The sequence below is a fragment of the Dendropsophus ebraccatus genome, chromosome 8, assembly GCF_027789765.1.
Source record: "Dendropsophus ebraccatus isolate aDenEbr1 chromosome 8, aDenEbr1.pat, whole genome shotgun sequence".
NCBI classification, from domain to species: domain Eukaryota; kingdom Metazoa; phylum Chordata; class Amphibia; order Anura; family Hylidae; genus Dendropsophus; species Dendropsophus ebraccatus.
In genome coordinates, this window is record NC_091461.1 from 74,700,884 (window position 1) to 74,724,407 (window position 23,524).

Genomic DNA, 23,524 nt, shown 5'->3' on the forward strand with positions numbered 1-23,524 from the left:
AGGAAGCAATTCTGTCATACAATCTGTCATATGCCAAGAAATGGGACTTTACAGCATTAATCAACTTTTGTGTTAAGGTAATAATTTAATTCTACGTGTTCCAGATTTACTAAAGTCTTCTGCAAATATTAAAGGAATAGAATATTGTTACTGTGCATGTCTGAGTAGTGAGATTTGATTCTAAGGTAAGTTAAGTAGAGTTTAGAATGAAATGGAAAAATAACAGTAATAATAAGACCCCAGTTTGCTATAGTTTGACTATAAATATAATAGAAAGTATTTGTAACACCTTCCTCCACCTCCCTGTATGACATCAGTGATCCATCAAAATCCATGTAGTTTTTTTTCCCCCTTTTTAAATGTTTGATTCTAAGCAGCGGACATAATGAAGTTATACAACTTTGTAATGTGTGTTATTTAAGTGAATGCCCCCCCCCCACACCCCTGAAGTGGGGTGCATTATACTCTCCAAATTACTGTCGACCCCGGCCGCCATCTTGGGTTGATCGCTGCATCTTCAGGAGGTTGGCCGGACCGCTCCAGCCCTCCCTCATGCCGGCCACCCTCTGGTGCGTCATCAGCTGCTCAGCCGCGATTGGCTGAGCATAGTTATGCTCAGCCAATCGCGGCTAAGCAGCTGATGACACGCTGGAGGGGGGCTGGCATGAGGGATAACTGGAGCAGTCAGGCCTGCCTCCTGAAGATGACTCGATCAACCTAAGATGGCGGCCGGGGTCAACAGTAACTCGGTGAGTATAATGCACCCCACTTCCAGGGTGGGGGGAACACAGGGAAGGGGGCCATTTACTTAAATAACACACATTTCAAAGTTTTATAACTTTGTAATGTGTATTATTTAGTGAATACTGCACTAACCCTTTAACGTATGTGGTAATGCTGTAGTGGGTGGGTCCTGTACCCAGCCTAAGTTACCAAAGTGATTTCTGTAAATTGACACAGCCAGAGTGTAGTATTGTTATAAGGGTGCATGTCTGTGTTTTATGGTGCCCTTGGCTTGGGTAGCATGAAATTGACAGGTTCACTTTAAGAAGCACTGACCCTTCTGTATTATCGTAAGGTGCCTGTAGGATCCCCTGTCCAGTGTGAGACCATGGAGGCACCTGATCTCCAAATGACAGCATGACACATCTCTTGGAGTTCTTCTATAGTTTGTGGGTTCTTGCCACGAGGGCTTGCCATAGCAAATGCATTTAAATCATTGACCCACAAAGATTGCTTTCCAGCATGCAAATGAAAATACCCAAGACCTCTCTGAGCTTCTTAGAACTCATAGGCGCTTATAGGAGAATCTGAGAGCACTATGTGCACTCATTTATGTATGATGCAAGGACTTATCAGGCATCATATAGTGTTTGTATCAGACTCTCTTGATAATAATTCTGTATACTAACAATGCCAAGAATGAATATTCAAGTAGATCTATCTTTGTACTTCAACGTAATAGTGATGATGCCTTCATTTGAAGGGTATTTCATGTGGTTATCCTTTATCAGGGTTTTATTCTGCATTGCACTAATGCTTCTTGGCATTGTCAGAAATATTTGTACTCCATGCACACACAGATGTAATGCAGATCCTGCAGATCAATGGGAAGCAATCATCATGAAAGCTTTGGGGTCAATAGTGATTGCATTGCATATATTGTGTTTGTGCAGTCTGCTGCATGTTGCGGAATCCTGTATATAGAATTACTGGTAATCCCTGTATAGGGCTGAATATCGCCTGCAGTACTGTAAGTTTTAGTTGTGTTGTCAATCCCACTGCCATGTTGATGTATGGAGCTATTAACTGAAGCTTCTAATATAGTATTAGTACCATTAGTACCATTAGTATTCCAGTGTAATAGTTCCCTATAAAGCTACTTAAAAGCCTTTTGTACACTTTATCAATATTTTAATTGTGCTACATGGAATCTGTAAGATTAACCAGCAGATAGGACAGGTAAGACTGGGAAAGCAGTGCTGAGGCCTGTGCCCTCCTTGGTGGTCTAAACTCCCAAAGTGCTGTGAAATATCACAACATTTCAGGAAAATTTGAAGAGACATTTTTCCCTTTGGGAGCAAAGAGGGAGACTACTGCTGTATGTCCATAAACCTGCAGTGTAATCTCCCTCTCCATTTTCAGCGGCAGCAGCACAGTGCTTAGTGTAATCATGTCCTTACTCTGATGTTGCTGCTGCTCACACGACACTTTGCAAACCCAGTATGTGAGTAACCTCCTCTCACCCCTTCTCACCTTTGTAAATTATCAGCCCACCACAGTGCCAGCCTGTTACGTCCAGTTCATTTCAACCCTACGTCATAGTATGGCAGAAAGGAGTATGTGCTTTGATTTTAAAAGTAAGGGAATAATAAGGGTTAATCTAAGAAAAGGGTTTTTAAAAATCCTTTGAAACTACACGTACAAAATAGTTTGCATAAAGCATTTTGGTATAGGATCTACAATTTTGTTGTTTTGTAGAAATATAACCGTTTTATATACCAATAAACATACGCCCAACACTTTCCCCTTTTTTACATAGCCGGAACCCGACACTACTGTGTACACAGGATGTCTGGGCTGTCGGCCTGTGAGTGGTAGACATAGACCTGATTGATGTGAGAGTTAAGCACACGTCCTACTCAATTACATATACTTGATAAATGGCTTCTGGCTGCATTACAGGCGTCTGCTCATATGACGGATCGTCTACACAGCAGTTTTGATTAGCCAGGGATTGTAACATGTTTTATACTCCCCAATAATATAAAGCTGCAGCTGACAGCACATCTCACAGTTCTGTATTCTAGACCTTCAGATAAATCTGTCTTTTCTGATCTACCCTGTCCCACAAAAATATGTAAAACCAGAAAAAAGCCCTTTGATTTCTCACTTAACGAAAGCTTCTGACATTATTGAAGACTGTACCATGACTTAGGGAGTGTAGGATTCTGGGATATGTCTGAGGCTTGTGTTCGTATATTAAAGGCTGCATTCCTTCTTCTGAAATCACATAGTAACTTAATAAAGTTGAAAAAAAGACAAGAGTCCATAAAGTTCAATCTACAGAAACCCTACTGAGGAAGGCAAAAACCCTTAATAGGCACATGCCAATTGCTCCATCACAAGGAGAAAAAATTCCCTCCCAACCCCAAAATGGCAATCAGATTAATCTCTGGATCACCGTCCTATCACATGAAATCTAGTGCCCATAACTTGTGATATATTTTTTTAGGAAATGCAAAAATAGGAGCCTGTGGAGTCTCATTTAAGAGTCTTGAAACACAGGACTAGCCAGATATCCCTCTGACTAGTCCTGTGTTTCGAGACCCTTAAATGAGGCTCCACAAGCTCCTTTTTTTTTTTTTTAAACATTTCTATGTTTTCCAGGGAGCATTGCACCTAGGATTTCACTGGATTGAGAGCTTTAACCAGCAGCCTGCAGTGTTATCGTTTGGTTGGTCTCCCTGAGATCAGTGATCTGTTTCTCTTATGGCTCTACTAGGCATTGCTCCCACCTAGCCAGAATCCTGCTCCACACTAATGAGGGGCAACACCCCACAACAGCTGTCTGTGGATGGATATCTGGCCTTGGTTTTTCCCTTGTAAAGAATCCGGGTCTGTGCTGGTGGTGAAACCTTCTTTCCTCTAATTTTAGAGTATGTCCCCTTGTTATGGTTACAGACCTAGGTGTAACAAGGTCACTTGAAACATCTCTGTACTGTCCATTCATATATTTGTACGTTGTGATCAGATTGCCCCTAAGACGTCTTTTTTCTTAACTAAATACCCCCAAACTTGATAACCTTTCCTGGTACTGTAACCCACCCATTCCCTTAATGACATTGGTCGGCCTCCTTTGTACCCTCTCCAGTTCAGCTGTGGTCCTTCTCATAGTATTCCATGTGTGGTCTGACCAGTGATTTAAAAAGAGGCAAAACTGTATTCTCATCTTTAGCATCTATGCCTCTTTTGATGCATCCCATTATTTTATTAGCCTTGGCAGCTGCTGCCTGGCACTGATCACTAAAGTTTACTGTCCACCAATACCTCCAGGTCCTTTTCAGAAGCAGTTTTACCCAGTGTTTTTATTTAACACATAACTTAAGTTATTTATATGGCCCAAGTGCATAGCTTTACATTTATCCACATTAAACTTAATTTGCCATTTCCCTGCCCAAGCTTCTAGCTTCTCCAATTCCCTCTGTAATCTTTTATGATCCGCTTCTGTGATGATTACTTTACCCAGTTTAGTGTCATCTGCAAAAATGGATTATACTCTGTAGCCCCTCTACAGGGTCATTAATAAACATATTAAAAGTAGTGGACCCAATTTTGAGCCCTTTGGTACCCCACTAGTTACTACACTAGTCTGTATTTGTGGACATGCATAAGACTAAATATAGGATGTATACAGAAAGTAGAATATTTTTGATCAAGACTGTCTGAGATGGCCTTGGAGCCACCAGCCGTCAGTATGCACATGTTGACCTTTTGTGTCACCCGTATAACCTGATGATACAGTGCACAGCCATACATATAAGATGGATACCTCGTCTTTGTGGTAAACCTTGCTTAAATCATTGTAAAAGAATTTTTCATCCAGTTTACTTTCTGTGTTAAATAACAGCCAATCCCTAGATTTGTTGTTGACGCTTGATGTTATTTCTTAGCAATAACAATTTCTTTGACTGAATCCGACAGGGTTAAGCAGAAAAACCACAGACACAGCACAATGAGAAGAGAAATGTTCACGTCGGAACCTGTTTGCATGCAGTCTGCATTTTCAAGGCTTGATTATTCTTTCCTGCTCCGTGATGGATAGGCCTGTCTGGGATCATGTGTCATGTGTTCGTTTTGTATGATTTGATGAGCTGTCACTCTGAGGCTTTTTTCTTTCTTACTAGAAAAAAAAGTCATGGCTGGTGCCTTCTCTTCTCTCTCTTCTCTCTGCTTGTTAAGGCTGTCTTATGGTTACCGAGTTATATTCCTTTTGCCTATGTATAGTCATACCTGTGATGGGCTTTAAAGAACTCCAACTGAATTTTATCAGGACCGACTCCCAACTCCTGTTCCTCCATAAATGGCTGGTCATATACCAGGGGAGTTATTTATCACACTGGCTCAGCAGCTTCTCCCTAATGTCCTACGTGATCCTGGGACGATTTCTGAGGGAATAAGGAAAGATATAAAGCAGATTCTCCTGTGTGTGCAGTGGATACAGCCAGTCTCCAGCCTCCATGTCCTGAACTACTCACAACTAGACTAGATGCAGCAGGTGGTCTTTACCTGCTGACAATTTTCTATGTTTCTAACTAAATATTCACCAGCCACAAAGAAACACTGCTAACAATGCCAGATCCCTGTATAGAGGGGGTCACACATAGTGATATAGAGGGGTCACTGTGAGGGCACAGGGATGGGTGAATAGGACTTCTTTATTATGAGCCAACCTCCCCCTGCCCCCCCCCCCCTGGATTTTTCACTGTTGCTCACAATACCCCTTTAATTTCTCTCTCTTTCTCTCTCACACTCACTCTCTCTGTCTCACTCACACACACACACACACACACACACACACACTGCTGCAGCCACAGCACACATACACACACACACACACACACACACACAGCTGCAGCCATATCACACACACACACACACACACTCATACATACAGCCTGCTGCAGCCATAGCATACATACACAGCCTGTTGCGGCCATAGAATACCACGTTGAGGACAGTGGTTACTGCTGCACTACTTATGCCTTCTCCTCCTCTATTTTACACAGGATATCTTCATATTACACTACTGTTCATATACAGTCATCCAGCATCCAGGGAGAGAACAGCACAGATATCCTCCCCACACACAATGGACTCTTCCAGCTTAGAAACAAACTGCCAAATAGTGACAACTTTTCCCCGTCCACCCTTATCTGATAGGGCCAATGTCCTATTAGAATGTTGCTCATAAAATATATTGATGAGCAAAACTTATAAAATTCATATGAAAACTCATTTCTAAATTTTTTTAAAGATTTTTTTTTTTTAAAGTGACTGTACCACTAGGCCCAGGCTGAAGCACTGGATGCTGGCCGACCCACCCTTAGTGGGAGAAAACCCCAGCCCCTCTATGATAGGGTTCCATTGATTCTAATGGAGTCACGTCATGGAGGGGCTGGGGTTTCTTCCCACTAAGGGTGGGTCGGCCTGCCCCCAGTGCTTCAGCCTGGGCCTGGTGGTACAGTCACTTTAGAGTTGGTACGTTTTTTCTGACTCCAGCCAAAACTAGCTCTGACTCCACAGCCCTAGTTGTCAGCATTAAATTGTAAATCCGCACACTTTGAAGATGGTATCCCAGCTTATTTATTGCTTAAGAAATTAAAACCACAGACATGAGGCCATGTTTAACAGCTGGACATTCATGTGTTTGAGATATTTTTCAAGAAGCCAGAAAGTCAATTATTTTAGTTGATTGTTAACTAATAGTACACATTTTCCTGATCAAGTAACAGAGAAAAAAATGATAGAATTAGTGGCCTTTTACGTGGGCCAATTATCAGCAACTAGTGTTTGGCTGCTAATCGGTCTGTTTAAAAGTGTCAGCGATCAACTGAGGAGCTGTAAAACACCTGATCCTCAGGTTTCTGTGCACGCTAAAACATATCACTATTGGCCCGGCAGCAGGGTTGTTTATGCCTTCTCAAGGCAGCTCTGCCATTCAGCGGCCGAGGCGGGACCCCGCTACGGCGGCTGATTGGCAGAGCTGCCTTGAGACATCACGATTCATGCGGCAGCTCTGACCAGGAAGCAGCCGCGGGACAGGAGTACTGGGCAGCGCGATCCAGGCACCAGCGCTGGAACAGGGGAGGTAAGTGACCTCTGGCTTCAATTTCCACCCCCTCCCTGGGGATCCTCAAAAATACCCCTGGCCCAGAGTACCCCTTTTAAAGGATAAAAGCATCTAACCTGCTGATATTTCCTTATAGCACACAGGGCGCTGAGGATGAAGGCAAGTTTTCTTGTACTTTGTAGTCTAATCCATATGCTAATGAGATGATTTGGTGCACTGGGGGTGGACGTGTCTCAGTGAAGAGTGCCAGAGTTAAGTTCCTGCAGAGCACAGCCCAGTATTCATTAGAAGAGGCGGGCCAGCCAGGGTAGATAAATGCACTGAGGGCTGTAGTCGCACCCCAGTGCACTAAACTCTCTCATTAGCATACAGATTAAACCACAAAGTACATGGAAACGGCATGAGCTATAGGGACATATCTGCAGGTTAGATGCTTAAAAACTGCTCTGATGGTTTCTCTTCAAATTGTAGTGAAATCTCCATTGTTTGCTGGCCCTGTCATTGAGGTTGAAATGCTTTTTCTGAATAATAAAAAAAAAAAAAAAAAAAAAGCTTTAAAGCGGTTATCCTACAATCAAAAGTTATCCCCTATCACAAGAACAGAGGTCAAAAGTCCCGCATAATGAATGGAGCACAGCACGCGCAACCAGCAGTCTATTCTTTTAGGAGTTTCTGAACATTGTTGAACAAGTAGCCCCTTAGAGCACAGGTGTCAAACTCACGGCCCTCCAGCTGTTGCACAACTACAATTTACATCATGCCTGGACGGCCAAAAGCTGAAGATTTAGCTATCCATGCATGATGGGACTTGTAGTTTACAACAGCTGGAGGGCTGTGAGTTTGGCACCTCTGCCAAAGAGAATGAACACAACACACCACAGTTATTCTTCCATTCTCTATGGGGCTTCTGAACATTGTTGAGATCCTTGGACACCAGGGACCTGACAGATTGTCTCTTTAATTGCATTTCTTTCCAGAATGAATATAGAATGTTTAGCTGTTAGACATATATTATGTTATATTTATGATTTGTTCATTTGCTACAAGTAAGTTGGGGAACCATCCTGTAAATTGATCCTACATTTTATGCCATTTTATGTTTTGTTTTTCTAAAAAAAAAAAACTGTCTATACTACTAGCAAACTTAACTAAATAAACTTAATAACAATCATAGTTGTCTTTATGGCACCTTTTATTTTTGATAGAGCTAGGGTTATAATAGTTTCTATTGCAAATTAAACCATACAGAGACTTCAATATGATATTCTTCCCCTGGAAATTTCATTAGCATTTTTGCTAGTGAAAACCAGGACTAGATGACAATTCTAAGTCCAGGGTCACTGTATATGTTTTGACAACTGCTATACAGCAGCAATAAAGCATGACAGCCTCCTATTCATATGTCACTTATAAAAGGCTTGAGTCCGGTTATATCGGACATCTTGACAGCAGGCAGCGCCCTTTGATTGAATATATTTATTTTCATGGAATTTATGTAAGCGCATCTTGAAAGAATTACTTTTGTTGATACTTGGTTTCCCTGGTAGGAGGTCTTAAACTTGGACTTCACATATTAAAGTGTATCAGGCACCAAACCTACTTTTCTAACTGCAGTGTAAAACACACTGTGCATTAAAATGTAGGGGCATTCGAGCAAGGTAAAGGGATCCCCCCTTGGATCTCATCACTTATTGGTATCCTCTTTAAACTTTGGCTGTGCTGTTGCCATGCAACAGTGGACACACTTTCCCACAATCCCTCTTGCTTTCATGTACACTGGAGACTAAGAGCCTTAATACACAGAGCAATAATCTGCCCAATCTGGCCGATTTGGCCCATCATCGCTCCATGTAAAGACGACGTCTATCATCAACTGATTGTGTCTTTTGGTCCTATCATAAAATCGACCGCCGGGCATGAATCGCTATGTCTATTAGTGATGCGCAGCTGATGACTGTGTAAAAAAATAAATAAATAAACTTATACATACCTGTCTACGCCCCCTAATGTCCTGTTAGGCTCAGCCTGCTCTCTGCAGTGTCTGAAGTGACAGGCCGCACAGCCAATCACTGGCCGTGGCACTATCCCGGCGATTGGCTGAAGCTAGCAGGACATCAGGGGGCATAGACAGGTAGGTATAAGTTTATTATTTTACACTTATTAGGCAGGGACATAGCTAACGCAGCTCTTCACTTCTGTCTTATCTCTCTGCAGGTTCTTGATGATGATGAGCGTATGCATCTCTTTACTTCAATTCTTCCTGAAATGGTTTCTTTGACTCTTAAGCTTCCCAAACTCTGCACACAGGTAAGACATTAACAAGTGCCGTGGAATCTGCTGGCGCTATACAAATAAATAACTCCAGTATAAGTCAGTGCAAGGTGTATGAGGCCCTACAGAGTCTTCACTGACAGATGCCAAACATTCATGTATATGGAGAGGATGAGAGAGAGAACGGTCAGCCCAGTGACCAGTCGGATGGCAGTTATTGAAGGTTTATAGGCAACTTTGTTTGATGAATATGTCTTCACTTACCTTCATCCTCAGCACCCTGGGCACAAAAGGGACATATCAACTGGTATGATTCTTATAACCAACTTATAGTTTCCCTTTAAATCCATCCCCCACAATTCAACTATGTACAGGGACTGGTGCGTTTTTGTATCAGGACTGTTTCTGTACGGTGAGGGAAAATAGAGGGCTTGGGACCTTTGTTCTAGTGATCAGTGAGGGCATCTCATGTTTATGGATAGATGATAATGAGGTAAAAGACCTGAGGGGGACTGAACTACACATAGAGCTTAGAGACAGGAGTGTGTGGAGGCACAGAACTAGAGAAGAGTACAAGCAGAGGCAGATTAAAGGGGTTGTCCAAAATCTTTTTCTTTCAAATCAACTGGTGTCAGAAATTTATATAGATTTGTTTTTACTTCTATTAAAAAATCTCAAGTTCCTGTCTCGACCAGAGATGTCAGCAGAGAGCACTGTGTCTGAATGTAAATAAAACAACATTTCCTGCAGGACAGGAGTACTGTATACCTCTGTGGTCATGCTGTTACCAAATATTGTACAGCTAATGGAGATGCCAGTACTGGACACCATTCACCGAAAAAGCAACCACATGGAGCACTTAAAGGGGTTTTACTAATTAAAAGTTACTTGTCCTAGGGACACAACTGTCGGCAGGAGTTGTGATCACAGTTTGCTGCCCTCTTGTGTGCTTGTACCTCGTGAAGTCCAACAGAAGAAAGATCACACAATGCAGTTCCTTTTTTGCAAATGATCACTATATTGTAAATAAGTTTTACAAGATATCCGGGTATAACATATTCACCCATATGTGCAGAATGTCCAGATGCGGACACAAGAGGAAGATAGTTCATATGCTCATGTTCATTCCTTGAAACATCGCAATCTTCGGTGCTCACAGCCGCAACGCCGTTCACCTTCAGAGAGATGTCTGCAGCTCAAACATGAGCATATGAACTATCTTCCTCTTGTGTCTGCATCTGGACATTTTGCACTTATGGGTGAATATGTTATACCCTGATATCTTGTGAAACTTATTTACAATATAGTGATCATTTGCAAAAAAAAAGAAACCGCATTGTGTGATTATTCTTCTATTCCACAGGCAGTTTTTGCAATATACTCTAGTTTTTCTTTGTTTAAATCAAGGTTGTACATATGGCAACTAGGTGTCTTCCTTCCTGTCAAGCTGCAGTCCATGCCCCCTCCATGCAGATATTTGTCCTATTTTTTCAAACATAAAGAGACCAAACACAGAAAGTCTTAGTCCTTTGTGTGCACACAGATATGGCTTTTGATTGAGTGACAGCCATTGGAGCGGGACAAGTATACACTGTGCATGTATACAGCTGCTGCATGTCCACATTCAGTAGCATGGAATCCTAGGGGTGCTCGCATTGTATGGCCAGCTCTCCTATCACACAGTGACATTATACTGATTGAATTGTTCACACTGAGTAATGTGAGAAAAGGAATTTAAAGCTGAATTCGTGCATGGATTCAGTTCGAAATTTTGCCTGTAAAATATGTACAGAGCAATGTCCCATTGGTGCTCTTGAAAAAAGTAGCCATTGTTTTTGTAGCACTGGACAACCCCTTTAATAGTAAAATTGTTCAGGTTTAGTGTTAGACTGTACATTCCCTCCACTCGCTGACAGCAGCTCCCTGTGTATAGAGATAATACTAGATGCTCCTACTTCAGGCTGTGTTGTCCTGCTCTTTATGCCGAACGGCAATCCTGTCCTTAAAATGAAGGAGCATGTGGCCATGCCCCCCCTCTATGTCCTCCATAGGCATATACAGGCTCAGAGGTGAACATGCTCCTCCATGCACAGACATCTTTTGCACAGAATCATCATTCAACATACAGACCAGGGTGGCACAGCATGTAGGAGGGGAGCCTGATATCAGTGCTATGAGGTACACCGGAGCTCCTGTCAGTAAGTGCCGTGTGTACATTTACTAATACTGTACACTGGGTAATATTACTCTAAAGTGGCCAATCCCTTTCAAGTAAAGTGTTTGTCCCCCCAGTTATCATACCCCTTTGGTATGTATCAACTAGATCTCTCACTTTAAAGGAGAACTATCAGTAGGTTAGACGAATCTAACCTGCTGATATGTCCCTATTACCTTCATCCTTGGCGCCTTCTGCGCGGTAGGTAAATATTAGCAGGTTAGATTCGTCTAACCTGCTGATAGTTTCCCTTTTAAGATGTTCATTTCCATTCCTCCTTATCACATCCCTTCTGTTCATATACATATTCTATTATGTAAATAAATTCGGTCTAAATGAGGGAAGAACATACCAATAGGAAGTCTGAAAAATAGTTGGCATTATTGAATTCCGAGAACTCTGGACGACGGTTCTCATGGCTGACACAAGCTAATGAAGCATAAGACTCCTTTGATTTAGGTTACCAGTTATTGTTGGAGTTACTGTCTTGTCAATATACTGTCTGCTGGTTTCTGGGGTTGTTGTGTATTTCACTCTGACACAAGGATAATATCCATCCCTTGTGAATCTTATGTGTTAGAATAGTGGCTTCAGTCACACTTGAAAACGCAATAAACACAGAAAATACTCGATGCTGTCAAGAGTCTGTATAAAATCTTAGATTATGTTGGTTTCCATTTAAGATAATTTAGAATGACTTGTGAGGATCATTTACATTCACTTGTCTTGAGTGTTAAGTAACTATTTACCTATTAAAAGGAGCACCTTAAAGGGAACCTGTCCCCAGATTCATGGTGCCCAAACCATGCACAGACCTGGCTGCGGCAGCCCCTTTCTAGCACAGAGTATTTAGGAAACTGCTTAAATAACTATTATAGATCTTTTAATCGCCATTCTGGAGTCACTCAAGAAAATATCACATGCTGCAAGGAAATCCATTTTTCTTCTTGCACAGCATATTCTGCAGCAAACGAGGTTATACATTTTGTTGGAATAATCTGCATACAAAACCGTGCCACATTTACATGTGTGCAGTAAAATGAAAAGAGCTTTTACATGGGTTTAAACCCCTATTAGTATCAAAACCTGAAAAAGCTCTATAACACTGGAGCTGTTGGCATATTACCAGTTAATAGGCAAGTACTTGGATCACTTTAGTTAAGTCATCTGCTTGTAATAGCACCTGTCAAGTAGTGGGATATACTATGGTGCGTTTACACAGACAAATTATCTGACACATTTTTGAAGCCAAAGCCAGGAACAGACTATAAACAAAGAACAGGTCATAAAGGAAAGACTGAGATTTCTCCTCCTTTTCAAAGCCATTCCTGGCTTCCACTTCAAAAATCTGTCACATAATCTGTCCGTGTAAAGACACCCTTAGGGTATGTGCACACTTCAGAAAAGCGACGTAAAATCTGTGTGGATTCATGGGATGTTCATTCTTTGGACAGACGACGGAATCTGCCTGTGCATAGAATGGAGTCTGACACGGGAAGAGACGCGTGCACCCACCGCAGTCCGCAAGATGACGATGATACGCTGGAAGCAGGAAAGACAAGAACGCTAATGGAATTGATTGACTTTAACTAGGGCTGAGACTAATAGAGTGAGTCAGAGCATCTCCAAAACAGCAGGTCTTATAGTCCTGAGAGGGACACAAGTGACAGGGTGAGAGGAGCCTAAAGGCCCTATTCCACGCTCGCTGCCACTCCACGCTGCAGCAGCGAGCAGGTGAGTATGGGGAGGGCCGGAGGGAGCTGCGGAGGGGCTGCCCGGGTGATTGCTAGATCATCCGGGCAGCCCATAGCATACAGCAGCGTCTGCTGCCTCCGCTCCTATTTCACGGAGCGACGGCAGCAGATCATTGCTGTATCAGTCGTTTGTATTTCAACATGTTGAAAAACAAACGACTGCAACAATCAGCCGACATGAACGATGTTGGCTGATCGTTGCCTTCTATTCCACGGGACGATTATCGGTTGAATTAGGGCCTTAAAGCTCCCTAATGCACATGGGGAGTAAACTTACATCCACCGACTGGATCAACCTTTCAGCCTTGGCGCAGCAATACGGACTCATAAAAGCACCACTTTATTGCACACGCCAAGGCTGAAAGGTTGATCCAATCGGTGGATGTTGGTGTATTTTGGGCAATCGCAAAAATTGCCATTTTGTAGTCCCCCTCAGGTAGTTCTGTCCCTGCATGGTACTTATGTTCATGTTCACTTCTGGCATTAACAGCATGGTTTATGCTGATAATGCTTACAGCTCCCATGCTCCCCCCTTCCCCCAGCACAATCCCCTTCCCATTGTTAAGCATGGGTGGAATCTTATGCTGTGCCCCACTCAATTTAAAATAAGTCTTTCTCTGGTGTACCCTTTTAAGAGCAAACAGGGCTGGCAGATGCATAAATCTTATGGTATAGTAAAGGATGCTGTCAAAATTACAATTGGTGTTGGTGTTAAATATCTGCCATTATATTATTCTCTCCGAACTACCACTTTTCTCCTCAGGGTGGCTCTCTTGTCTTCATTATTGTTTCCTAGTTTTGAGTTGGTGCTTAATGAGATTGAAGCATTGGTGCCTTAATTTCCTTATCTGGTCCCATTGGAATTGAAGGTGGGAATCTCCAACAAAATCTTTTCTGTTGTCTGAAGAAATTATTTTATTCTTAACAGGACAACTGGTTACAAAAGTGTAGCATATAATTATAGTGGATAACAGGCCTACAGCGATCTCACCATGTCACACTTAGGGAGGCACTGCAGGTACTTTATTGTGTTAGTGGGTGAGAGGACCCCATAAATGAGATGGGATACTAAATGGCATACTGGTACATTGTGTCCTGTAAGCTTACACTGTGGATGCAGCATGTTGTATAAATCCATAAGAGATGTAATTGTTTCAGCATTGTGCACAAGAACTACTGTCGCCAGACTTTGTTGCATATGCTATACATACAGAGACATGCAAAGGTTTGTTTTCATCTTAAAATTTTAGCATTTTAATATTTTACATTTTCTAAAGAACAAAAAGGTTGTGTGTGTGTGTGTGGGGGGGGGTTAAAACCCTGCATGGTTAGTAGCACTCCCTTTGGCAAGTATCACGGCTTGTAATTTTTTTAGCCAGCCAGGTGTCTTTTAATTCTTGTTTAAGGAATTTTCTTCCGTTCCTCCTTGCAAAAGGATTCCGGTTCTGTTAGATTCCTGAACCGTCTTGCATGCACTGCTCTTTTGTGGTCTATTCACAGATTTTTATTGATCTGATCAGTGAGCTGTCATGGTAAAACCTTCAGCTTGTACCTTTTTGAGGTTGTCTGTTATGAGCCACCATTCTGTTCTAAAAGCCGTTATCTGGCTGGTATATACATCGCTATAGTCTGTGTGTCTGTATATAATTACAGTATATATTTACACTATATCTCTGTATATCTATTCTATACAAGTACAACTACTGTTTTTAGAGCAGAGGGTGGGTCTGTAAAGAGAAGGAGACAACTGTGCTAAATAAATGTATTTACAAAAATATTTTACTTGATGAGTCCTACAAGTATAACTGTTACCCAGGTGCCTACTGAAAGTATTACCGTGCACCAGCCAAACCTTGCCGAATAGAAAATGATTAGGCCTAGCGAAATAACATTTAAAGGTTGTGAGTATCTGTTGTTTTGCTTATTTTGTGGTACTTTGGTGCAAATCTACGAACACTTCAAGTAATTCCTTGTGCATTTGTTCATATTCCATTTAGGCATACAATAAATTTAGGCGCCAATCGGAAGTGATAGTTACCGTGCACCAGCCAGACTGTGGCGATTTAAAGGCAACCAATGACCAAAAAACGTCTATTAAGCTATGGAAATGTGCTGTAGCGGCATCCTGCACACTTCCCAAAACTGATGTACATCCTGTAAGCTTACTTTATAAATTTGGGGCACTGTATGTAAATTGTCCCCAAGTAGTCATCTGGGCAGTGACCGCCGGCAAGTAGTCACGGTCCCCTGGGCTGTCCTGCGCGGAAATCATGTCCCGCTAGGCATGATTCTAACTACATAACTGCTGTGTTGTCATCCAGGTGCGTGCTGTCACTTACACCAGCGTGTCTACATTTTTACTACGCCGCACATGCGCAGTACAGCAGGTCTATGCTGTACTGCGCAGGTGCAGAATAGCCACAAATTGAGTTTGTGCCTATTCAGCACCTGCCCAGTGCAGGCTCACCACCCAGATGACTACTTGGGTACAATTTACGTACAGCGCCACAAGTTTATAAAGTAAGTGTGCAGGTTGTACTGCTACAGCACATTTCCATAGCGTACTAGAGATTTTTTAGGTGATTGGTTCCCTTTAAAGTATTGAAATAATTTTAAACCAAGCAAAATAACATTTAAAGGTTGCAAGTATCTGCTTTTTTGAGTATGTATTTTTTGGTACTTGGGTGCAAATCTATGAATACAAGAGTTCCTCATGCATTCCTGCATACATAATACCCCCGAAATGGGGAAAAAATAAAAACGGCATTATTTCCACCTACTTTAACAATGATCTATAGGTAATCTGTTGGTGTAATAGCTCTGAAGCGAACAGCCTGCAAGGACAGGACGACCGCAAGTAACAGTCATTGTTTCGTGTGTAATTGGGTGAACTATTTCGGGTCTTTCGTAAAAGCTGTGTGTCACATCTTTAACTGTATGCCTTTGGGAAATCATTTCATCTTCAACTTGATTAGCTATTCACAGTAACAGTAATTGTGACCACAGGTGCCCAAACATGTCACTATGTCAGTACATCAGAGTATTAGATGAGGCCTTAAAGCAGAAGGAGTTGACTGTACATGAAGCAATTACTATATGGACTTATCTGTTAGTAAATGGAGACAAATGGGCCAGTCAATTAGGCATGATCAGAGCAGATAACCTGCAATGATAGTGAATGACCTATTCTAAACACTATTGATCTACCGCCCCCTTCACTTTGATTTACTACTTTGATGTTGAAGGATGAACAGAAACATGGATGCTATTAATAAAAAAAGCGGTCTGCCAATTTTCAGCGAACAGCGATGTTGAAAGATCAAAATGAACGATTTCTCACTCATCGTTAAATCGTTTGCTGTGTTTACACAGTACAATTATCTCTCACATGCGATAGTTTATGCGAAATTCGAATAATAATCGTTCCGTGTAAACGCAGCATAAGATATTTCACCTAATAAATTGAATTTTTGTTACTACTGATGACCACCTGCTATAATTGCACCACTTCATCTCTGTATTTGTGTGTCTATAATGGTCCTTTTACACGGGCCGATTGTAGGTCAGCAGCGTTGCTAGAAACGCTTCTGCAGCCTTTAATCGCTGTGTAAAAGTGACAGCGATCACCCGATATTTGGCTGATGGCATCTTTTGAGCCTGCTTTAAAATTTATGTTTATCAGCTGTGCATCTCCCTGTGTTCAAAGGGTTTAGGAGGCATTCACTCCTAGTTGTTTCATCTGTACAACAGATTTCCCAAGCCTCTAACCCACTGGAATTGGGTCTCTATAAAAGAAGACCTGTACCTTGCAGAATAAGGTGGTCTGTGAGCACTGGATGTCGGCAGATTCCACAGTTGGATATGTCTCACATGAAGTTGTGTATCCAGCATCGGAAATGTATGTTTACCACCAAAGAACCCATCAAGTGATTTCTGTAGCCAACCTGAGAGTACAGTGTGGTAAAGGGAGACAAGCTGAGCTGTGATAGTATATCTTGACTGAACTCTAAAGGGCCTATTACACCAAATGATTAACAGCCGTACTTGGTGTAATAGGTCATGTTAAAAGACCACAGTCAGCTGCACAATGTCTGCTGATCATGGTCCTTCAACATGTTGAAACGCAATGATCAGTGCAGCGACAGCCTGTTGCTCGTCGCTCCATGTAATAGGAGCAGCTGCAGCAGACTGCTGCTAACATCAATGGGCCATTCAATGGGCCCCTCCTGCACCCCCGCTCCTCCTGGCTTGCTGTGTGTGTAATAGCACAGATAGCGAGGGGAGAACGAGGAGTGGGGAACGAAGAGTGCTGAACTGGCAGGTCGGTGTTTGCTTCCTCCTGCAAATTGTGCTGTGTAATACGGCCTTAAGTAAGGACCCTTATGCTGCGTTTACATGGAACAATTATCGTTCGAATTTTCGCGATAACTAACATTTCAGCGATAATTGGCTTGTGTAAACTTAGCGATTGATCAAGTAACGAGCGAGAAATCGTTCATTGTGATCGTTAAACAAGTTCTCAAATCGTCGTTGGTCGTTCGCTAAAAATTAGCAGATAGCTTTGTATAAACAGTCTTTTAAGAGTCCTGTTTTACCCTGCTAAAACATGCTAAAAACTGTCTACAAACTGGTACCCAGAAAGTTGTTAATCATACTGTGTGGGTGGGATTAACAGGATTCTTACTATTTTATATAGGAGTCCTGTTAGGAATATAAGCCTCATTCAGACATCCGGAAGTGCTGTCTGCAATAGCAGATCCACAGATTGGATAGCACTTTGTGCTTCCATAGTGTTCCGCAATTCACAGACCACTGCATTCTAGACTGTAACCTGTCCAGCAGTTGCGGGTCAACACTGGGACATGTAATTTTTCCTTTTGCAGCATCAGTTACTGTCTATTCACGGATCTGCAAAAAATATAGATGTGTGCACAGGCACATAAAAACCCCTATGGGCCCTAAATTTGTCTGTGCGTTTTATCGAGAAATCCTGCTCCAAACTATGTAAGCCTATATATTGCCGAGCTTGGCTCCTTACCCTCTTTTGTATGCTTTTCTCAGGGTAACAAAAATCGCCTCACCTTATAGTTGTTATATAATCCCTCGTCAGAACTAAATAAGCCAAATCTTTCTGCGTAGTGTAATCCTCCCATTCTATTTATTACTTTATTCCATATTATTCCTGTGCACTGGTGTCCAATACTGTATACATTATTCAGTATATAACATATTGAATAATGGCTAGCACTCCTCCTTGTAAAATCCATGTGACCCCAATTAGCAAGAAGCACCTGTGCACACATGGTAAGTACCCCCTCTTTCTCCCATTCTACCTGTTGGTGCAATGGTGAGTAGTAACGTCTTGTTCACACTTATGTTGCTTGACAGCCGCCTTCTCCGCTGGCGGCACCTGCGGAGTGTGGGGGGCCCAGTGGCTTTGGTCCTGTGACATTGGGGTTGCAGGGCCATTCTGAGGCCCCTATTCCCTGTTGTAGCTTGCTTTGCAGGGCTGGCGGTCACTGACCGACACAGTGTTTGTTCAGTGTAGGGACTCGTGGGCCAGAAGACCTGCACATGATACATGAGGCAGTATGGTTCAAATTATATACCAACATTCTTGCGTTGGTTTTTAAATGTAGCCGAGAGGCATTAGTGTCAGCCATGGGTACAGCAGCTCCTTTCTCTAGTTTTGTATCATTCAGTATATGTGTGAACTAGTGATTCGCACAGAAGTAGAGCTATTCCTTTCTATTAAGGGGTTACGCCATGATAAAAAGTGGGGAAAAAAAATCTCCGGACACATCACCACTCTAACACTGTCCATGCAGAAACAGCTCTCTAGTGTAATTTTCACCCTTTTTAGCCCTTCTTCACCCCTGTGTAGCTCTTGTCTCTCCGCTTTCTGAGGGCAGGCCCCTGTGTGACCGTGAAGCAGCTGTATTTCCCAGGAGTGCATTACAGTCTGGCTCTTGGTAACTCCTTAGTTATCACAGCTGGGCACTGTTCACTATTGTAATAATCACTTTACACAGTTTAATTTCATCTGCAAACATTGGTATTTTACTGTGTAATCCCTCTACAAGGTCATTAAAGGGAACCAATCACCCCGAAAATCAATGTAAAGACAAGGATATGTGCTGATAGATCACCCAGCACACTTCCCAAATATGCCCCTGTAACCTCTGTGCCCCCCTCAATGAGACAGTAATCTTACTTTCTTCTTGTCACGCGCTGTATGTAAATTTTTGCTAACTAGTCCGGGTGGGCGTATGTAGTCCTGGTGGGCGTATGTAGTCACGGTCCGTGGGCGTATCTACTCACGGTCCGGGGGCGTATGTAGTTGCGGTCTTCGGCTGTAATCACGCCCAGAGGGGCGTGATTCGGCGGCTTGCGGTCCAGTGACGTCATCCGGCGGCTTGCGTTCCGCGTCGCGGCCGCGCCGACGTGTTCGGGAACCCGCGCATGCGCAGTACGTCAGCGTCGTCTCCCGCCGTACTGCGCATGCGCGGACCGTGAGTAGATACGCCCACGGACCGTGACTACATACGCCCACCAGGACTACATACGCCCACCCGGACTAGTTAGCAAAAATTTACATACAGCGCGTGACAAGAAGAAAGTAAGATTACTGTCTCATTGAGGGGGGCACAGAGGTTACAGGGGCATATTTGGGAAGTGTGCTGGGTGATCTATCAGCACATATCCTTGTCTTTACATCGATTTTCGGGGTGATTGGTTCCCTTTAACAAATAAAGGAAAGAAAATAGGCCTCAAATTGCCCCCCCCCCCAGTGATTACCCAACTAGTAACAGTGACCTCCTCAGAGTATGTGCCATTAATAACCCTCTGTTCCCTATCACTGAGCTAGTTCCTTACACACACACACTTTACCCCAGCACAAGCATTCTCATTTCATGCAGCCACCTTCTATGTGGCACAGTAAAACTTCTCGACATCAGAGACTGACAGGACACACGTTTAGAGCTTTGTGGACACACATTTCACCATTTCACATCCCCAAAATGTTCCAGACATAACCACATAACATTAGAAAATGAGAAAAATGAGAAAAAAAACAAAATGTCCCTTAGTAAAATATATATGCACACTCAACCCAACCTCAGAACTGACAGGACACAAGTTGCACTTTGTCATTACTTAAAAGCCCAGCCTGGTGTCTCCTGGGTAAGACCACTGGGAAACATTGTAGTCCCTTTGCTGTCACTGCTGTCACTATGTCATAAACATATACCATTAGGACAACAGTTTAGGGTATGTGCGCATACCTTAAGGCTGTGCCTCTACTCCATATTACAGATGTTAGCATGAGGCTGTTTTTTTTTTATTCATCAGGTTTTTTTTTGTGTTATTTCCCCCCCGCCATTTATGGCTTGATTTACTGTATGAGAACATAGCCGAAGGTATCAATTCAGCATCACATAAGAAAATATTTACTGTGTCCTAAAGAGGAATCGGAGGTAATTGTGATTGGTTTCTTCTCATATGATTTGAGGTTTATAGCTTCGGTCTTGATTTTCCAATCTGATCTATAATTTCAAGGCCCTCTATTATTTTTATTGATTGTATATCTGCAGTGTGTCAGGCCAAGCCCCTTTAACCAGTCAGTGAGGATAAATGACTCCAGTTTAATGGTGCTGTTGATTTAAGGACCAGCTAAAAATATCAAATTACTCTTGCTTTAATTTGGTCAATTCAATAACCTGCTCATGTTATTCCACATTGTTAAATTCATTATGGCCAACCTACCCCCTCTTGTTTTCAATGCAGCCGATTCCATTGCTGAAGAAGAGAATGAATCACTCAATCACCATGTCACAGGAACAGATATCTTGTCTGCTAGCCAACGCTTTCTTCTGCACCTTCCCACGAAGAAATGCCAGAAAGTCCGAGTACTCCACCTACCCAGACATCAATTTCAACAGGTAGAGCTGTTCTTACTAAATTGCAATGTATATCCAGTTCCATGTGTATGAGTAAAAAAATTCAGAGATCCACATGTTACACATTGGAATTTTGCCGTAGCTTCACCAAAGAGAAAAAGCTTATCTCTAGGGAATACAAAAGCTTTGGGCCTTGAAATTCAGCATGCCTTTTTTATTCAGGATTCGCTCATTCACACTAGACAGTCAAGTTGTATTGCAGGGTTCAGCAGAATTTTCTCTGTGTATGGAAGCCTGAGGGTAGCTTCACACGTAACGGATCCGCAGCGGATTTTAGGCTGCGGGTTTGCAGTGAAATCCACTGCAGATCCATGTAGTGTGAAGGTCTATGGGTTACATATCCGCGGCAGAATTTTCATTCCACTGCAGATATGTAACCCGCCCCCTTTAACCCCCGCAGCCATGGCCCGGAGCATACATCACCTGCTCCAGGCTCCTGCCCTGCCGCAGCGCACTAATTGGCTGACCGCCGGGAGATGCCAGGAGGCTTCGAAGCAAGCAGGAGCCTGGAGCAGGTGATGTATGCTCCAAGGCTGCCCGCCTCCTGGAGCATACATTACCTGCTCGGCGCCGTGGCTGTGTGTGAGGCTCCTGGCTCCCCTTGCTCCTCATCACCCAATCAGTGCTGCCGTGCGCTGATTGGCTGATGAGGAGCGAGGGGAGCCTGGAGCTTCACACAGCTGTGGGCCGAGTAGGTAATGTATGCTGTGGGGTGGGGAGGGCGGGCAGCGGTTAAAGGGGCGGAGTCACATCTCTGCAGCGGAATAAAAATTCAGCTGCGGGTATGTGCCCCATAGCACTTCAATATACCAGGATCCGCATCGGATTTCACTGCAAATCGCAATGTAAAATCTACCCTTAAAGTGTTAATGTGTCAACTTTGGGGGTCTGGGTGCTAAGATCCTGACCAATCAAGGGTGTAGAAGTACCTAGATAAAGCAACTCTGTATCCACAATCTGACCCCCCCCCCCCCCCCCCCCAAAGCGCTTGTACCTTTAGATAGCTGCTTTTATTCCAAGATCTGTTCTATCTTGTTGTTTTTTTAGGACAATAACTGCATCACCAGGTGCTGCAGTTATTGTCCTAAAAAACAACTTTTATACTTGCAGCCCTGTGTCAAATTGGTGTGGCCTAGAGTACCCATGAACTTGATTGCGACACCCCTCCATCCCTTCTCCCCGCCCTCTTCATCATTAGGAATGCCTACTAGAACAATGGCCAGATTGTGGGTACAGAGTTGCTGTAAGTGCTTCTCTCTCCACGCTGTAGGGAACAGATTACTTAGAAAGGTGGTTCTGAAGACTCTGTCTGCTGCAATAAAGAGACTGGAATAAACTACTTGCTTCCTAAATTACAGTAACAATTTATCTACTATGGTGCCCAAGTAAACTAATCAAAAAATATGCAAGGAGTAAGTGAGTCATGAGTACATATTAGTTTTTTGTTTATGAACTATGGGGGTATTTATCAAATAACCAATGAGCAACCAATGAGATTCCACCTTTAATTTTCCAAAGAGTCTGTAAGGAATGAAAGATGTAATCTGATTGTTTGCTAGGGGCAACTGAGCCAGTTTCACTTTACACCATGTTTGATAAATCTCCCCCTATGTTTGTAACAGGAGGTGAAGTTATCTGTATAAAAAGGTTTTAAAGTTAGCCCTTAATAGCAACAGGGGTCAGCTGGGTCAAGGTGTGTTAAAGCGATACTCCAGCAAAACGCTATTGAAACACATTACAAAGTTATATAACTTTGTAATATGCTTCAATCACCTATCTGCCCCTCTTTCCTATCTTTTCCCCCCTCAATACCCCACCAGGAAGTAAACTCATTCTTACCTAATGACTGTTGACCCCAGGCTGCTCTGTGGCAGCCATTTTGTGACAATGACATCATCAAGAGGAAGGCGGGTCTAAGCCCTGTTAAGCCAGCCTCCCTTCAGGTTGCTCTGCTCTGATTGGCGGAACAAGATGTAAGCCATCTAACAGTTCTACAGAGTCAGTTAGACATCACAGGAGACAAAGGGCATCATGGGAAAGCCCAAACCAGGAAGTAAAGAAAAAAAGAAGCCACCAACTGGAGTTTCAGGGACCTGCAAACAGCTGGAAATTTAAACGGAGACAGACTCCAGATGGATGGTAAAAAACTATGTTTATGATTGATTGATTTGTTTTTGTTTTTGTTTTTTATTTAATCAGCGCCAGAGTACCTCTTGAGGGTACAAACCCACACACCATATACGCAGCTTATTTACTGCTGCGATACGCAGCAAATACGCAACAAATACACAGCAGATTAGATCTAAATAACTGAACACAGCATCAAATCTGCACCACCAAATCTGCTTCAAATCTGGTGCGTTTTTGCTGCATATCTGCTGCGTATACGGTGTGTGGGTTTGTACCCTTAAGCATTTTAGGAAGACAGGCTTGTTGTGGCTGATCTGTCATGATTTGGACATTTTGTTTT

General features: G+C 42.8%; 1 protein-coding gene across 1 annotated transcript in view; it reads left to right on the forward strand.

Moving 5' to 3' along the window:
* The window catches only part of PARG (poly(ADP-ribose) glycohydrolase), a 110,152-nt gene that overhangs the window by 34,152 nt on the left and 52,476 nt on the right, over window positions 1–23,524 (forward strand). Inside the window, exons 7-9 of the mRNA XM_069980679.1 lie at window positions 3–77; window positions 9,068–9,160; window positions 20,882–21,036. Of these exons, the coding sequence (XP_069836780.1) occupies window positions 3–77; window positions 9,068–9,160; window positions 20,882–21,036 (323 nt within the window). The remainder of the gene's footprint in view (window positions 1–2; window positions 78–9,067; window positions 9,161–20,881; window positions 21,037–23,524) is intronic.